Below are 18,479 nucleotides of genomic sequence, written 5' to 3'. Positions count from 1 at the left end.
AACAGGACTCCAGGCCAGCCTCAAAGGCTCACCCTGTCACCTTCATTAACCTCACAATATTTTATGTGATGAAATTTTTTTAAATGTTAATTTATGAGAGAGAAACAGAAAGAGAGCAAGAGCAGGGGAAAGAGGGAGAGGTAGAGAAGCCCAAGCAGGCCCCTCACTGTCAGCGCAGAGCCCTATATGGGGCTCAATCCAACGAACCATGAGATCACGACCCAAGCTGAAACCAAGAGTCAGACACTTAAGTGACTGAGCCACCTGGGAACCTCCATGATGAAATTTTTTGAATTCCATTTATCATGTTAGGGTGAGGTTTTACTATACTTGCTATTGCCCTTGCCCGGCATGCTTTTCACCCCAGATACTTGCATTATATACTTCATTTCTCAGTGAGACCGTCTCTCTGGCCACCCAGTATAAAATTATACCAACACCACCCCACCCACACATTTCCTACTCCTGCTTTATTCTCCTTCATACTATTTCCCATCACTTGACATATATACATTTATTTGCTTATTATCATTCTTACCTCACCAGAATATTCACGAAGGCAAGGATTTTAGTCCATTTTATTTGCTGCTAAATATCCAGCACTTAGATCACTGCCCAGCACATGGTAGGGGCTCAATATTTGTTAAACAATTAACATTCTCCCACTGATGAAAACAGTAAATGGTTTTACAAGAGACATAAAGTAAAATGTCCCAAAATGTAAACATTCTTTTCTACTCTATAGCAATAATCAGATTTCAAAAGTGAATTACATGTTTATCTTCAACAGCTGATTCCTTTTAAAAGACATCAAAGACAGAGGACTATAATAGGTTAGCAGCTGAGACTAATTAGACCCCAATTCATATCTGTATCATTTTTATACTTACACATTTAAGAAATACAAATGCACATGTATATCGTATTTATAATTACGTACCTTTGTAAAAGAACTGCCTAATTTAACCAAGGGTACTGTAGGAAATTCCCTCTTTTCACTCATTGTCAAAGATCCTGCATTAAGGCTATAGAGGTTTGACATCACAAGCAAGAGATCTGATGTGGTTTTGACAGGTAGAAAACGGCTCCTAGGAACATTAATACCTAGAGAGTTCTCAAAACTTTTAATGGCAGCCCCTACTGCAGTTTCTAACTGAATGACATTCAGGCCTCCATCCAAAGTCTGTAAGAAAAAAAAGGGGTCAGGGGGAGAGGAGAAACAGGTTTTAGCAACTTTGTTTCGTGGAGGCTAGTTAATATTTGGGGAGTGGTTTCAGAGACCCATTGAAGGAAACAAGAATTTTGAGAACTGATATTTAGCAAGCACATACCATATGCCAGGTGCTTATACATACGTGGTCTTTTTTTGGCGTCATGACTCCTCTCTTTATTAATATTTCTATTTTACAATAAGGAACCAAATGTTCACAGAAAACTCATGCAAGGTGCCTGTCTGTGGCCAAAAGACCTTTACGTGTCAGAGCAACAAGTAAGACCGAGGTCGGTTGCTCTCTTTTTGGGCCCTGTGCTCTTGCTGCTACCACAGCCCCAGGTGAAGTGAGGGTACCAGGGCTTGGCACACTAAAGAGATGGATGGGTGTAGACTCGGAAGGACAGGGCCAGAAACTGGAGAGACTGACTAGGCAAAAAGGAGGAACCAATGAATAGATGGACCAGACAGAGTGGGGGCAGCAGGTCTGCGTGCAGCCCACCTATTATGATCTTAGGAACCAGGGAGACCAGGGCTGCACCTGTGGCTTACCTTTGGATTCACGATGATTTCCATATCAATAGCATTTTGCTCTTGCAGTCTTTTAACTGCCGCAAGAGAGATCCATAGGTTGTTTGTGTTAAATATTTTGAATTTTGATACAGACTTGAACTCATCAACGTGTGCTTTCGGCACTTGAGCGATTTCCACCAGTCTCAGTTTGCCTTCATACTGAGTGAGGGTCCCACCCTAGAAAGGCAGACAGGAGTGTGTGAGTGCCTCCACATCTCTCCCAGTCACAGCCATACCACACTATTTTCTAGTCTGTGAAAGGACATTGATGATAAAGTCCCCCAGAAATCAAACGCTTTCGCACTGATTCAATCTGTAATACGCAGCAACATACGTATTATAGTAGTGAACCAAAAAAAATATTCAGGTTGTGTGTCATTTTATACTGTGTACCCACCCTCTCATCCATAATAAAAGCCGTGGGAGTGTATCCGAGTCTTCCTCACTTTTCGAAGGCCTGCTACTGGAACGGCCATTCCTCTTATTCCCAAACCACAGTCCATCACAAACAACTAGTCCTACCACCTCAGACCCTGCTCTGACTGGCTGCAGGATCAGCGGAGAAGAGGGAAGACAGAGGCACAACTGGATGAGAAGTGACCCCCAGAGTGGCCTCCGCTTAGAGCTGTTCTTAAAGTCATGAGGTGACAGCAGTGTAGGGAGAGGGGAACGTTCACTCACCTATCAGGGGGCATTTGCAAGAAGCACAGAACCCAGCCCAGGAACTGACCATTTTAGTATTTACACACTGTCTGCTTCTCTTACTCCCTGTGGCTAAGTAGTAAAACCTTGTGTACCATTTCATCAAATGCCAAGTGTCATCACCACTAAACATGCAAAATTATAAAAAAATTTGTGCCAAACAACTGCATTTTTTTCCAATTACAGAGACATTACAGTGATAAAAAAAATATATTGAAGTGCGTAAGTAAAAACAGAAATAGTAAATTTTCACTAAAGGAACAATGAAATAAATACACTTAAGCACCAAACTAGAAGAATATTAAAGGTATGAACAAACGTTGAAACTGTTTTCACTTAGGATTCAGATTTATCCTACAAATATATGTGAAATTGTTTTCAGTTAGAATCATCCCTATAGATTACTCAACAATACTGTTAACTCTTGATTTATACCCACACAGTTATGTCAGGTGAAACTTGGAGATAGTATACTATAGAGCACTCTATCTTACAGTGATGTTATCAAGTGGATACATGTGTTTTGCTTCACACAAAAAATTCTGCAAATAAAAATAGCTTGAGCTACATAACCTGTGAAATGTGAGATATGAATCCCCAAACTGCTTCCTCTCAGTATTTACCTTTACATCTGCACGTGTTTTATTTGTGACTTCCATGACAAATTCACAGGGTTTCCCATTGGGTGGGTTCATTAGATGATTAAGAATATAAAGATCCACAGTGGCACCCAGATTATCTATGTTGGACACAAAAATATACTCTTTGCCTTCTCCTATAAGGGTGTCAAGCAAACCAGAGTTGTAGAAACTGGCGTAAATATCACCGTGACCTGGAGGGTACCAAGCTTCTGTATTTTCCCCTGAGTACGAGACATCCTTTGCTACAGGCAGTAAAGATTCCTTATTAATCCTCGGGTACCTTTAAAAAAAAAAAAAAAAAAAAAGTCTTTTTCAATATCAGTTCGGAGAGTATTCCAGACCTTCAAGTAAAACAGTGCATTTAAAGTTAAATAAAACTGGGGCACCTAAGTGGCTCAGTTAAGCATCCAACTTGGTTTCAACTCAGGTCATTATCTCAAGGTTTGTGGGTTCGAGCCATGCATCGGGGTCCGGAGTTCTCTCTCCCTCTGTCTCTGCTCCTCCCCCTACCCCATGTGTGCACACGTGTGCATGTTCTCTCAAAAATAAAACTTTCAAAACACCCACAAAGTTAAATCAAACTTTTCAGTCTATTAAAAGTAATCAGGTAAATCCATTTAAGAAAATCTCTTTAAAAAAAAAATCTCTTATCTGTGTTGTTCAATAATCAGTTAACTTCATCATAATATTTGCTGCAAAAAAATTTCCATCATCATACAAATGGGAGGACACTGCATATTCTTAAGATACTAATATATTTTGTAACTCTAAAACAGTCATAGATTAGAGTACTCTAATGAATTTACATGAAGTCAATTTCTCAAACTTACTTGGCCTATCTGGGAGATCTATCTGGGAGAATCTGTCCATTCTTACAAAGACATCTATTCAGGGGCAGTGCTGTTTCTTTCCCAGAAAAATCAACAGCAGATTAGTGCTCAGGGACATGTGCTTCCTACCACTAGTGAGAACATGTACCGGGGCTGGCAGTGGGGGAAGGGGGGACAGAGGAGCTAGCACTGTAACAGACCAAGGACCAACCAGAAAACAGAGGAAGAGCACCTGCAACATAGAAAATGTCCATGAAAAAGTAGATTAAAAACAAAAACAACTGATGATACAATTTTATAAATACCCATTCTGTACCAGTTCACATAGCCCCATATCCATCCTTAAATGGAAGACTTCTTTTCCCACTTGCCTGGGCTTTATCAAAATTCATCATCTGAATTCCTTTCTATGGGCACACCTTGGAGATACTGCAGTTTCTGTTCCAGACCACAGCAATAAAACAAATGCCGCGATAAAGCGAGTCAAAATTTTTTTGGCTTTCCAGTGCATATAAAAGTTATGTTTACACTATACTATAGTAAGTGTGCAGTAGTAGCATTATGTCTTAAAAAAAACAAAAAAACGATGTACATACCATAATTAAAAAGACACTTCATTGCTAAAAAATGATAACCATCCTGTGGGCTTTCAGCAAGTCATAATGACTGATCACAGGTCACAACAAATATAATAATAAAGAAAAAATCTGAAATATCGTGAGAATACCAAAACGTGTGACACAGACACAAAGTGAGCAAAATGCAGCTGGAAAAGTGGCACCAATACCAACAGACTTACTTGTTCAATGCAAGGTCACCACAAACCTTCAACTTGTGAAAAACTACAGTATCTGCAAAGCACAACAAAGTGGAAGGCAATCTAACAAGGTGTGACTGTGCTTCCCTTCCCCAAAGATTTTTTCCAGAAGTTATTAAATTCCCCCCAATCCTATTCAGGATGTTGAATAAATGTCTTCCCATATGAAAGAAAGTTATCAACACGGTAGACTATAAAAGATTTTCATAGACCCATGTGGATCCCAAATATGCCCTCAGAAAGCCAAGACCTATAAGCCAGCCTCAAATATTCTGAACATGGAACAAGCAGGTTCTCTCTTAAGAATTAAGGTTATAGAATCGCAGAGTGACTGTATCACCTATCTATGAACAAGTGTGCAGCCTCTAAAGGCACTAAGCATTTGCAAACACGAGTTTGTGGCACTGCACATCTTGATGTTGCTCTGTTTCAACAAGAAAAAAGTCTGTTTCCCAGGAATAACATTCCTCAGACTTATTTTTTTTAACTTATCTTATCGTACCTGCTTTGATTAAAAGTGTAGATTTTCACACGACAATGATTGTACTTCTGTAGTATTTTTTTTGTATCTTCATCCGTGTTAAAAGAGTTCATTAGAACAAGAGGAACATCTGTATTGTAGGTTTTGTTCAAATGCTAGGAGGGACGAAAATAACAGATTACTCGGATTTACTTTACTTTCACTTAAAAGTGTAAAACCCTTAATGTTTAATCACAAAGTATCCAAGACATTACCTATATGCAGCCAAATATAAATATTTAGCATAAGCCAGACATTTTGCTAAATAGTTCACCACATACTTGCTCATTAAATCACAATCCTATGAAAGAGAAACTCTTGTCTGTGTTATATGGATGGCTAAACTGAGGCCCAGAGAGGCAGAGTCCAATTCCGGAGTTGTGTGCCCAGCCAGTGCCCTGTGGCCTTACTGGATAGGCAAATGCTGACTACGCATTTATTTACTCTCTCCAGAGCACAGTGGGGATGAAAGTACAAATCTTACAAAGACACAGCTCCCTACTCTCAGGATTCATGTTAAGAACTGTGAATCACTCCCCAACTGAAATCTTTTCAATCTCTAGGAAGAGTTAAGGGGCAACACAGAATGAGAAGAAAACAGGTTCTCAGAAGTCAGACTACCATCTCGGGCAAGTAAATCAACCTCTCTGTGCCTTGGCTTCCTCATCTGTAAAATGGGGATGAGAATAAAGAGTACTTAGCTGTTGAGTCAATTCATGAAAAGAGCTCAGAGTGATACTTAGTTTACAGTACATGCTGCTGCTGAGCTGCTGCTACTGCTAGTCTTGTAGTTGCCAGCATCGTATTAGACACTAGAGATAAGAGATTCTTTTTTGCAAAACACAGGCCACTGCCTCTGAAGAATTTAAGGTCTGTGATTAACAACTTTATCCTAAGAGACACAGTTCCTAGCATCCACGGCACCCAACCAAATCTGAAAATTCTCCCTGGCCTCCCAAAAGGGGTTAATAAAGCCAGATCATCCCAGCTGGGAGGAAGGCTGCCACTAGAAAGAAATTTGGCAGAGGAGTGGGGGAGATCAAAGGAGACTCCAAAAAGATCCAGAATTGCAACAACCACAAGGGCTATTTAAAGATCAAAAGCTTTTACATCACCCTAAGGATTTGCCCTTGGGATCACCAAACCTTCTTATGTACTAATAAAAAAACTAAAGATAGCAAATTCCTTGCTATCCACATCTGTTATTTCATAAGATAACATTTATAATAACCTAAAACTGACTTTAGTAGTTCATGAGAAAGGCTGAATGTTACTCACTTCAATTTGCTGAACGGTCAGGTCCAAAAAGGTATTCTCATTCCTCACACCAATCAGACTTTTCGGACCTTTGCAGCCCATGCTGGTTCCCAAACCACCATTGAGTTTCACCACCACCAGCTTATTTAGTACAGAAGATATATTATCAGGTAAGCCTCTGGCCTTTATCTTTTCATAGGGCTGAATCTGAAATTGAAAAAATAGAATTCAAGTAGGTTTTTTTTAATGTTTATTCATTTTTGAGCTAGAGAGAGACAGAGCATGAGCAGGGGTGGGACAGAGAGAGAGGGAGACACAGAATCCAAAGCAGCTCCATGCTCTGAGCGGTCAGCACAGAGCCTGACATGGGGCTCAAACTCACAAACCGTGAGATTATGACCATAGCCAAAGTCGGATGCTTAACTGAGCCACCTAGGCACTCCTAAAATTCAAATTGTTTTATGAGAGGTTAAATCCAGTCAATCTCAGGGTTATTTCCATGTTTCCTTAAAGAGTTTGCTTTCTTCACAGAAAGTTTCAACTGCATTTCCTTTAATGTCACAAGTCCTTCTGGTACAAAATCAAGTACTTACTTGCAACTTCTCTTGCACAAAGTAGTAGTTCAGTGGCTCATTTACATTGTGATCAAGTACAAGAAGGGGGAAAAGTTACAGTCTACAAATATTTGCCTGGCTGGTAAGAACATGTAAGTCTCTTGAACTGCCTTCATAAACTCAGAATTACTAATTTGCTTCAATATAGTAAATGGGATATACAAAACTCACCAAATCTTCAAACATTTCTGGTACAGAATGGATCTACTTCAATTCTGGAGAAGTACATATGTGATCACACATTATCCCTTCTCCCAAAGGAGGCAAAAACAAAAACCAAAATGTTCCTTGCAATTCTCCTCCATTCAACAGTTAAGTCTGCCCTTCAGAGAAGGTGGTGTAGGGTTTTTGTCATACTTCTAAGTTAGAATTTAACTGTCAGGCATCATTTTATAGAGCTTGTATTGGAAAATTCAGTGTGTTCTCTCTGCTCCAATAAATACTCTGATGGGGTGGGAAAGGCAAGAGCTGGGGCTGGAGAGAATCTCCTTGTCTGTTTCTGGGAGCACAGAGCATTACTCCTCAACTTCTCCCTCCTAGAATAAGAACAACCACACAGTGGGTTTTCTTCAAGGCAGATGCACAGCCAAGTCTAAATATGTTATAGTAAGAATAAAGTTTTTACAAAGGTCATAGAATATTCTCTAACCAGTTGCAGGACTTTGTTATTCTTCTTTATTGGAATACATCATCAAATGTACTCTTCAGTTACACACATCATCATGGTGTGGGACAGTTAACACTTGAGGGGGCTGAAGAAATAAAACCATAAAGTGCTCACTTACTATGAGTTGAGCTATTTTTGTTTTGCTACCTGTAGAGCGTGTGTGGGTGGGTGGTGGATGAAGTCTGTAACTGGGAAAGGAGTTCATGGGTTCACACTCCAGTGATTAGGTTGTGGAGGCAAAAATCCCTTTATACTTGGTCAAACATACATATGTGTCCTATGTCGATTCCTGACCACACAATTTCTACTGTTAGCAGCTCTTTCCACACAAACTAGTCTGGGACTCTTATTTCCTCTACCTTTCAAGACACTCTGCTAACTGCCAACTGTAGACAAATGCACTTTTGCTTGGTGTAAATAGTGAGAAACAAGAAACACTCTTCTCCAAGACTCTCTGCTGGTTACCACCCCAGTTATCACTAGTGCCACTAAGTAGTCTTCTGCAGTCATTCATATTTAAAAGGGCTGGTGACAGAGAAAGACCAAAGGAGAAGACAGGCTTGTGGGCACCATGGCCTTCAGTGGATGCTACCCCAATACTAGGATGCTAACCACCAAGGAAAAGAAGGGTAGGGAAGCAGGAAAGAACATGGACTATACTGGTTGCTTCCCTGACAGTACCTGGTCCAGTTGAGGACAACACATGGATGAAAACAACTTGGATACCCAACACACACACCCTCCCCTCCCAGGGCCCAAGTAACTGACATTCCTTGAAGGATGTTTTGACTCCACTGCCATCAACATTGTTTCTTCAGCATGTCAGAGAAACTGGTAATATTGTTTGGGAGAAAAAGCCCAATTTAAGTGCTATACTACTAGAAAAAAATAAGAGGAGATGACAAAGCTGGAACTTGTCACCCTAATAAAACATGGCAGTTTATAATCCTTTCAAAAGCCCAGCTGTTGAAATCAACCAGTCAGTGAAAGGAATGCCACTGTGATATAATGCCTTCAAACAGTCTATTATTAGGTTAGGAGAATTTCTTGGGCACATTACATTTACTCAAAGAGTTACAAAATGGAACCAAGCCAATTAGTTTCCAATTATCTTTTAAAAGCCAAGAATTTCCATTCAGCAGTTACTTTTGACTTCCCAAAAAAGACTTATTTACGGAGGTCTCAAAAGCGTGTGAAAATCAATTTAACTAAAACTCCCTAGTTCATGCATTCATTTTAAGTAACATTATCAGTTCAGAAATATTTTTACCTATTTAATGCTTCCTTTAATATATTTTTAAAAAATACATAAAAGCAATTTTTTTTCTACATATGGTAGACAGGCCTACATTTTCCAATTTCACCTAAAAAATTTTCATTATGAAACAGCATAATACAAGTTCATAAAATATATACAGTTGAAAGTCAAAGAACCTAAATAAATAAGAATATTACCACAAGTTATAAGTCTCCTTGAGTTTGTCCCTGATCATATTCCTCTTCCACCCCTAGTGGTAACCACCATCTTGACTTTTACTTTATTTTTACCACCTATGTATATATCCATAATGATAATATTTTACTTAATTTCATCTCTAAACTTTCGACTTGCTGGTTTAATTCATTGTTATACTTAAGAATAATTCACATTAATGCCTAAAGCTATAGTATATTCAGTTTTCACTGCCATATGGTACTCATTTTATATATCCATTAAAAGAATCCATTAAAAGAATGGCTGTCACTATTCACAGATGATATGATTCTATATAGAGAAAATCCAAAGACCCTACAAGTAAGTTATTAGAATAATGTGAGCATAGCAACATTGAAGATACATGATCAATATTTTAAAAAACAACTGTTTTTAGAGCCCTGTACTCTACTGGTGAGAATGTAAAAAGGTGTCCAGCTGTTAAGAAAAAAAGTATTGTGGCTCCTAAAAAAACTTTAAATAGAATACCATATGATCTACCAAATCCACTTCTGGGTATACACTCCAAAGAATTGAAAGCAAGTTCTCAAAGAGATGTTTGCACACTTACCTTCATTATTCACGATAGCCAAAAAGTGGAAGCAACTCAAATGTCCATCAACAGATGAATGGATAAAACAAAATATGGCACATACACGCAATGGAATAGCATTCGGCTTTAACAAGGGAAAGAAATTCTGATACATAGTACAATATGAACGAAGTATTAGGTTAAAGTGAAATAAGCCAGTCATAAAAAACAAATACCTGTATGATTCAACTTATATGGGGCACCTAGAGTAGTCAGACTCCTATAGACAGAAAGCAGAAGGGTGGTTTCCAAGGACTGGGGAAGGGAGGAATGGGGGAGTTGTTTAATGGGAACAGTTTTAGTTTTGCAAGATCAAAGATTCTGGAGGTTGGTTGCATAACAATGTGAATGTACTAATGAATTTTATGTTTAGAAATGTTTAAAAATGATTTAAAGAAGATTAACTCTCTCTCTATATATATATATATGAAGAATTAGAAAACAGGATTAAAAATAGCAAATATTTAGGAATAAATCTAACAAAAGATATGCAAGACTTCTCTACACTGAACACTATAAAACATTTCTGAGAAAAATTAAGACTTAAATAAATTCAAGGATGTATTTATCATGTTTATAAACTCGTAGACTTACAAATGTAAAGATCCCAATTCTTCCCAAACTGATCACTGCAATCCTAACCAAAATCACAACAGTTTTTTTGTGTGTGTGGAAACTGACAAGCCTATTTAAAAGTGTATGAAATGCCCTATGACCCAGCAATAGCACTGTTAGGAATTTACCCAAGGGATACAGGAGTGCTGATGCATAGGGACACTTGTACCCCAATGTTTATAGCAGCACTCTCAACAATAGCCAAATTATGGAAAGAGCCTAAATGTCCATCAACTGATGAATGGATAAAGAAATTGTGGTTTATATACACAATGGAATACTACGTGTCAATGAGAAAGAATGAAATATGGCCTTTTGTAGCAACGTGGATAGAACTAGAGAGTGTGATGCTAAGTGAAATAAGTCATACAGAGAAAGACAGATACCATATGTTTTCACTCTCATGTGGATCCTGAGAAACTTAACAGAAGTCCATGGGGGAGGGGAAGAAAAAAAAAAAAAGAGGTTAGAGAGGGAGAGAGCCAAAGCATAAGAGACTCTTAAAACCTGAGAACAAACTGAGGGTTGATGGGGGGTGGGAGGGAGTGAAGGGTGAGTGATGGGTATCGAGGAGGGCACCTTTTGGGATGAGCACTGGGTGTTGTATGGAAACCAATTTGACAATAAATTTCATATTAAAAAAAGTGTATGAAAATACAAAGGGAAACGAATAGATAAGACACTCTGAAAGAAAACCATCAAGTTGGGAGAACCAACTTCGTGACAGTCTTTTCTAATTGTAGTAGCATAAAATTTGCCAACCTAGCCATTTTAAGTGTACAGTTCAACAGTATTAAGTATATTCACACTGTTGAGCAACCAATCTCCAGAATTATTTTTGACTTGCGAAACTGGAACTATACTCTTTACAAAACATGTCCCCATTCCCTCCTCCACCCAGCTCCTGGCAACCACCCTTCTGTCTTCTGCCTCTAGGAGTCTGACTACTCTAGAAACCTCATACAAGTGGAATGATACAGTGTTTGTTTGTGATGGACTTATTTCACTTTGCCTAACATCCTCAAGATTCATTTAGCATTCTTTCTTAAAGGTGGCTTGTATGTTTGAGGATATTCCAAATTATTGGAGATTTTCCCAGAAAAAGTCCATATTTAAAGTTTCTTTGTGTGTATGAAACATACCTGGGAAAAGGAGGGCTGGTATGAAGGACTGGAATACAGGTACAGCTTGGCAAATCTATGATAAATTGAGTACTATAAAACTTACATGTAAGTTATAAAACTTAATATTTACAGATATTAAAAATGGAATAGAATACAAGTTCTGAAGTCTCAGTTTAGTAATCAGACAATGGGTTCTTTTTATTTGAGTTTAGCAAATACACCCTAACTTTGAATTAAAAAAAATTAAAGGATGAAAAGAAAATTACAAGCATAACCACAGTTCTAAAAGTATAAACCGAAGAAAATGCTGTGCTTCAGATACATGTGAGAACAATGCAGAATGGCAGGCTGTGGATTTCAAACATCATTCAATACCTGTGTTCTGAATTTCCTCTTATCTCTAAAGGATAGGCAGCCTGTCATTTCAAGGGAAAAACCACAGAAATACAAACAATATAAAAAGATTTCTTCATATTTAAGTATATTACAATCAAAACATTAACAGGATGTCACTTTTTTCACTGTCACTCTCTAGACATAGTGTCCACTAGAACTTTATGCAACTATGGAAGTGTTTTATTTGTAATGGCCACGTGTGGCTATTGAGCATTTGAAATGTGGCTAATGCAACTAAGGAACTGAAGTTTTCATTTAATATTAATGTAAATCAACACACACGGCTAATGGTATGTGCAATTCTATATGGTCTATTTAAAAAAAAAAATCAACCAAGGAATCAGAGTTATGTTTTTCATTTTAATATAACTGCTCAGATCTTTTTTTGTTCACTATAACCTTTTTCCACTTCAATACCACTGACATCACAAGACACTCGACTCAACACATAAAAAGATGAGCTAAAACCTAATTCTTCCTTGTCTTCAGTAATCAACATTCCATTTCTACAACAATGCACAATAGTGAGCTTTTTACTAAGGATAAACCGATACTCAACTTCAGCATTAGAATCTGACCAAATTATCTGTATTCAGTCTCCGCTTAACCCTCTCGAAGGCTGAATGCCAACTCCCACAGCTACATACCAATTCAGGAGTCCCAGAACCTATGATGATGTAGGTATTATCATATTTTACCGTTACTGCAACCTCAGCAATTCAAACAAGGCATACCATTAGAATTAGTTGTCAATATCTGACTAATCTGCTTCAAATTGAGGTAAACATTCTAGATGTAACTTGGGGTGAGAAATTTCAGGTAACAATGTTCTAACCAATCTAATATAAATGATTACTACAAGAGTAAAAATGCTACATTCTAAAAGCTATTCATGTTATGTACGATGTTTGCAAATATTTCAGTTAAATTTAAATTGGGAAACTGACAATAAACATAAAAATTGAGTATGTAGGGTATCTTTAGGAAGAATATAATTTCCATTATGAACTGACAAATGTTTGTACAGATATACATAGTAATACCAAGTGAATAATGTAAATTGGATATCTTAATTTTAACCTTTAAAGAAATGCTTGGTATACTAACATGAATAGCATTAAAGTGAGCTTTAGGAACCATGTTTAATTTTTAGCTATTTAATTTCCTTTAGGTCATGAATCTTTAGGAAAAAACACTAACAGGAATTTTTCACTTCCTGTGAAGATGAATTAAAAACCAAAATGTCAACCTTATGCCTAAAGTTTCACCAAGAGAAGAAACAAACGTCCAAAATCATACATATTCAAGATAAATCATCTTTGACCCACACACCATAAAAAATACAAAGTCCATGAAAAGTATTTAGAGAAAAAGTACATTCTGTTCACACCAATGAAACTTTGAAACATGGAGTTAGGACATTTGGCTCTCAGCCAAAAGATATATCAGGTATACTTGTAGTTTTAATTCAAATCCCCCCAAGATTGGTATCTTAAGAACTTGAGTTTAATTTTTAATTTTTTTAATGTTTGTTTAGTTTTGAGAGAGAGACAGAACGCAAGCAGGGGAGAGGCAGAAAGAGAGAGGAAGACATAGAATCTGAAGCCGCTCCAGGCTCTGAACTGTCCGCACAGAGCCCGACACGGGGCTTGAACCCATGAACCATGAGATCATAACCTGAGCTGAAATTGAATGCTCAACCGACTGAGCCACCCAAGCACCCCTAAAAATTTTTTAGGATTTATTTATTGTGAGAGAGAGAGAGCAGGGGAGTGGGCAGAAAGAGGGGGCGAAAGAGAGAATCCCAAGCAGGCTCTGCCCTGTCAGCACAGAGCCTGACGTGGGACTCAATTTCATGAACCGTGAGATCATGACCTGAGTCAAAATTAAGAGTTGGATGCCTAACCGACTGAGCCACCAAGGTGTCCCAAGAACTTGAGTTTAACTTTTAAATGTAATTCTGAATTATTTTTCAAATATTTGGGATGAAATAAAATGATCTGATTGAAGCATAACATTGAGTTCCAAAACAGAGTTAATAAAGACTTTTGGGTACAAGCCCAGGCAACTACCAGTTGAGTGGACAGAACTCTGTGAAATGCCACATTTAAAACCCTCCACCCTAAGCTGAGTGGACAAGGAGTCACCTTATCTGTACAAATGTCAAGGAACCAGGGTTCTTTATATGGTGCTTTCAGTAATACCCACTCATCTTGCTATATCTAATCTTTAAAGCAGCTAATTAAAAAAAAAAAAAAAAGGCTTCACTGAGGAACTTGACTGTTAACACGAAAAAGGACTGACCAGAACTATGGTGGGGAAGGGAGGAAGAGCCACAAGGTGCGAAGTAACAGTTGCGACCAGGAGAGAGATGTCCAAAATGGGCAGGTTGGTGCTGCTGGAAGCCTTCCCTGGACATTTTTCACTTACGTTTCATGACTTATAACCCACCCCACTCCCCAACAGAAACAGACACAGACACACACATATGCAAAGAAAGGTACCAATCATTTGATTCCAGGAAGCCAGGACACTTTCCGTCTAAAGTTTATTACAGGTTAAATGAGGCGGTAAGCTTTCCATCACATAAGCCACCTTTATGTGAGAACACAAGTTCTCTCTGTTGCTGATGCTGTCCACACCCTCACCAGGGACCTCACCAAGCAATCCCACAGAACTCAGTTTAGTTCCACAAACTAAGGGGATCTGTGTTAGAGAGTTGCTTCGCAACAGCTGAAGTGACACCAGACACACCTAAGTCACAGAGACATTTTTAGACTTGCCCTTCACTTTCCTTTTCTCAGCTGCCTCAGGAGAATGCACAAAGACATCTACTCATGCAAAGAAGGATGGGATTTGGAGACAACAGGGGGTACCACGCACTGCCGGACACGACCTCGATATTACTCTGACTCAATCACTTTAGTCAACCACTAGTGCGATCTTTATGTCCTCAATCCTGATCATCCCGTTTCTCTTTATCCAAAACATGAAGAGAATTCAGTGTTGTGAGACCTCCACCACAAATAAATACACAATAGGGCAACCACTACATGTGAAGTGGGGCAAACCCCATGAGGCTCCCTGCAAGATGCACACAGAAGGCTAGGCCACTCACGTTCCCTCCTCCTGGGAGAAAAGAACTGTTCGAATACCCAACTTCCTCTGGCAGTGAACAAAACAAAGTAGTTGGCAATGTACTAAAGAACATGATTTAAACAAGATTCTGCCCTCTAGAGTGTCAATCTAGTTTCTCTGCAGAAACTGAAAGATTTTTAAGAAGATCTTTTAAAAACTATCTACCATGATCTGTACCTTGCCAAGTCTGTTCACAACTTAGTTTCCAGTTAGAAGAAAAGCTGAATTCATCACACAGTCATGGACACACTGTTCCCATTAGCAATAGTATAACCCAGTTCTTGGTAGCATATTTGTGCTATTCCTGGAGACAGCGCCAAATGCCCAAAACAAGCTAACAGTACCTGCCCTGTTATGGTTCACAAGGGTATGATTATTGCAATCTGAAAGATCTTTTTTTCAACAAAACCAAGTTTGCCTGAAAGAAAATGAACTATGTAAACAGTAAAACAAGTTTGAAACAACGCTCCATATGTGCAGGAAGTATTCCAAGAACATAAGCTTATTCACAAAACCCTTACTGCATGGTCTGTGTGCCAAGTTCAGTGCCAGGCACTTTCACATACTGTCTCTCCATTTCACATTTCTAAAGGTAATGACTAAGTTCAGGGTCATTTGAAAGCTCCTACACATTAATGACATACCTAGATCAGAGATTTTTTTTTTCCACTAAGCCCCTCAGCCACCGAGATGAACTCAACCCCTATTTCACAGGCCAAAAAAAAAAAAAAAATCATCATTTATGGGAACACTCTCAACTTTCCACCACCAGATGCTCAGAACCTTCCTGCATCTCCATCCTTGTTTCTTTCCCCCATCCTTCTGGTCACAGGAGGAGTTGTCCTCCACCCTAAGGCAATCTCTCCACCAGTGCCCATCTCAAAAATCCATTTCATCAATCATCCAGTCTCACTGGCAGACTCCCCCTCTTGATTCCTTTCCATCAACATGAACACATTCAACATTTGCCATCTAAAAACCAAGAAAGAAAATAGGAGTGCATACACTCACTTTCCTTTTCTACACCTACATCCCTCTTCTTAGAGGCAGGGCTTCTGGAAAAAGTTGCTATGCTCACTTCTGCTTCCTCACCTCCCATTCATTCACTCATTCACTGCAATTCGGTCTTCTCTACGGTTCAGCAAACTGCTCATCCATATCCTCCTAACTGTGAAATCCTATCAGTGACATCGATTTTTCTCTTGCACGCTCAGCTACATTCGATATAACTTAACATTCATTCTATCTTGAAATGCTCTATTCTCCTTGGCTTCTGAAGCCCCACATTCTATTTTCCTCCTCTTTCTGCCTGTTCCTTTTTAAGCCCATTTTAGGTAGACCTCCTCTTCCCAGGCAATCTGCTCCAATCCATGGCTTCATTCATTCACTCTTGTCTCTACGGTACCAAGACAAACACAGCTGCTCAGCCAGAAGACTGTTCCCATTTGATCAATGACCAAGACTTGAGTCTCGTGGAATTGTCTCTGCTTCCAGTCAGCATCCTGGCTCACCTCTCACCTGTTTTACTGCAATGGTCCCTATGGTCTCCTACCTGCCTCCAAGCCACCTCACCTCACAGGTGGCAATCTTTTAGAAAAGAACATTTGAACATGTTTTTCCCATTACATCATTCGCAAAATAAAGCACTGACATGCATGGAAGAGGTTATTAGCTGCCTACCTCAACACCATTTTTTCCCTTCCACTTTAAAACTCTTTCAGCTGGACATACCACCATCCCAAGAAAGATAACAGTTCCTGGCTTCCCTTGCAATTATTTGTGCCAAGGTTGTGATTAAGTGGAAGGGAAAGATTTCCAGGAAGTCTCTGTGACAGGGAAGGGGCCTTGCCCTTCTTCCTCCTTCCTGCTGTTTGGAATGGAGACACGATGACTGGAGTTGATTCAAGCAGCCATCTGGGTCGCTGAGGAGACAGGCCAAGGATGGCAGAGTAGCGGACAGAGAAGCCCAGGTTCCTGATGACCACCCATGCTGCCATACTAGCTTTGGATTGCCTCTCTCTAGATTTGTTATTCTGAGTTTCACTATTACATGTAGCTGAATCTAATCCTAACTGGAAGATATGGTTTGCAAAGGTGTTTGATGATTTGGCCCTTTTATCCTTGCACTTTCTCCTCTCCCATTCTCCCTGGCACACTGTACTCCAGGAACATGGAGGAGGGGGGCTCTCTAATGTGCCCTATCTCTTGCTTGTAGGCCCTTGCACTTTCCCCCTCATGCAACTTCATCAATTGCCTTTTCTTCATCTCCCACATCTCAGTTCAGACCAGCAACTCTCAGACTTTATGAGCTATCAGGCATGGGGTCTCTTTCAGAAAAACGCAAATACTAGCCTCTGCAAAAACAAAACTTTTTGCATATTAATTTACTACGCTACTGTGGAAATTTCATTCACTGAATATAAAAATAATCTTTATAGGAGATGCTATTTCCTATGAAAGTTATTATGCATATAAAGCAAAAAATAAACCCTCTCCCCAAACTGAATTTCAATGAGAAGGCTTCTGTTTGGCTTGAATAAGAAGTTTGATACTGTGATAGTGTGAGAAGGTTACATGCATCCCTCTTTAACTGCCATTCTATTCTGACTTTTCTTTTTATGATCCCAAGTACTGAAAACCTCAACTCTCTCCAAGGAAAGTTCTCACAACCTGCTGTCAGTTGAATGTAGGTTTGTGATAGGAACACCTGAATTCTCCAAGGCAGAAAGCTCAATGGCTCATAGATTTCCTTTGTCTTCGAAAGTCAGTAAGTTCATCTTGGTGAAGACTGCATCATCCATGCAGGATCACACCACCTTCGATACAAATCTCAGAGATGTAGAAGAGAATGAGTGACAGTGACATGTGGTGCTCACTCTCCTCTGTAGCAGCAGGACGAGAAGTGCTCTTTGGCATCACAGATATTACCTGTGCACAGAGCACTAGGACTTCTCTTCCAGCACAAGTTTTGCTTAGCTTCTTGGAAACCTGATCATTTTAAAAAGGTTTTAGGATTCATACTAATTCTCGTGTGAGGGCACCAGAAGACACATAATGTATGAAAACCAGTAGATAGCTGCCCTGAGAAATGTGTGAAATTGCAAGGACATGATGTAGCTGCTGTTTCCTCCATGACTGAATCAAATCCTTCTAATAAACTATAACAATTCCAGCACGAATGGTAGCATCTGACAAAAAAACTGCTGCAGAACTAAATGAGGCAGTATAGTACAGTAGCTGAGGGCACAGGCTTTAATGTCAGAATGCTGGGGTCTGAATCTCAGACTCCACTGTTTATTATGGCAAGTA

The 18,479-nt window shown here is 39.1% G+C and overlaps 1 protein-coding gene across 3 annotated transcripts in view; it reads right to left on the bottom strand.

The window, feature by feature from the left end:
- UGP2 (UDP-glucose pyrophosphorylase 2) overlaps nt 1-18,479 on the bottom strand; it is a 64,646-nt gene that overhangs the window by 4,679 nt on the left and 41,488 nt on the right. For all 3 annotated transcript variants that reach the window (XM_049650305.1, XM_049650303.1, XM_049650304.1), the window contains 5 exons: nt 6,572-6,757; nt 5,276-5,409; nt 3,109-3,406; nt 1,763-1,960; nt 941-1,183 (listed from right to left, as the gene is read on the bottom strand). In XM_049650305.1, coding sequence (XP_049506262.1) covers nt 941-1,183; nt 1,763-1,960; nt 3,109-3,406; nt 5,276-5,409; nt 6,572-6,757 — 1,059 coding nt within the window. The remainder of the gene's footprint in view (nt 1-940; nt 1,184-1,762; nt 1,961-3,108; nt 3,407-5,275; nt 5,410-6,571; nt 6,758-18,479) is intronic.

The sequence above is a fragment of the Panthera uncia genome (assembly GCF_023721935.1).
Source record: "Panthera uncia isolate 11264 chromosome A3 unlocalized genomic scaffold, Puncia_PCG_1.0 HiC_scaffold_11, whole genome shotgun sequence".
Classification (NCBI taxonomy): Eukaryota; Metazoa; Chordata; class Mammalia; order Carnivora; family Felidae; genus Panthera; species Panthera uncia.
Note: the sequence above shows the minus strand (reverse complement) of the source record. Positions and strands in the feature narration are given on the sequence as shown.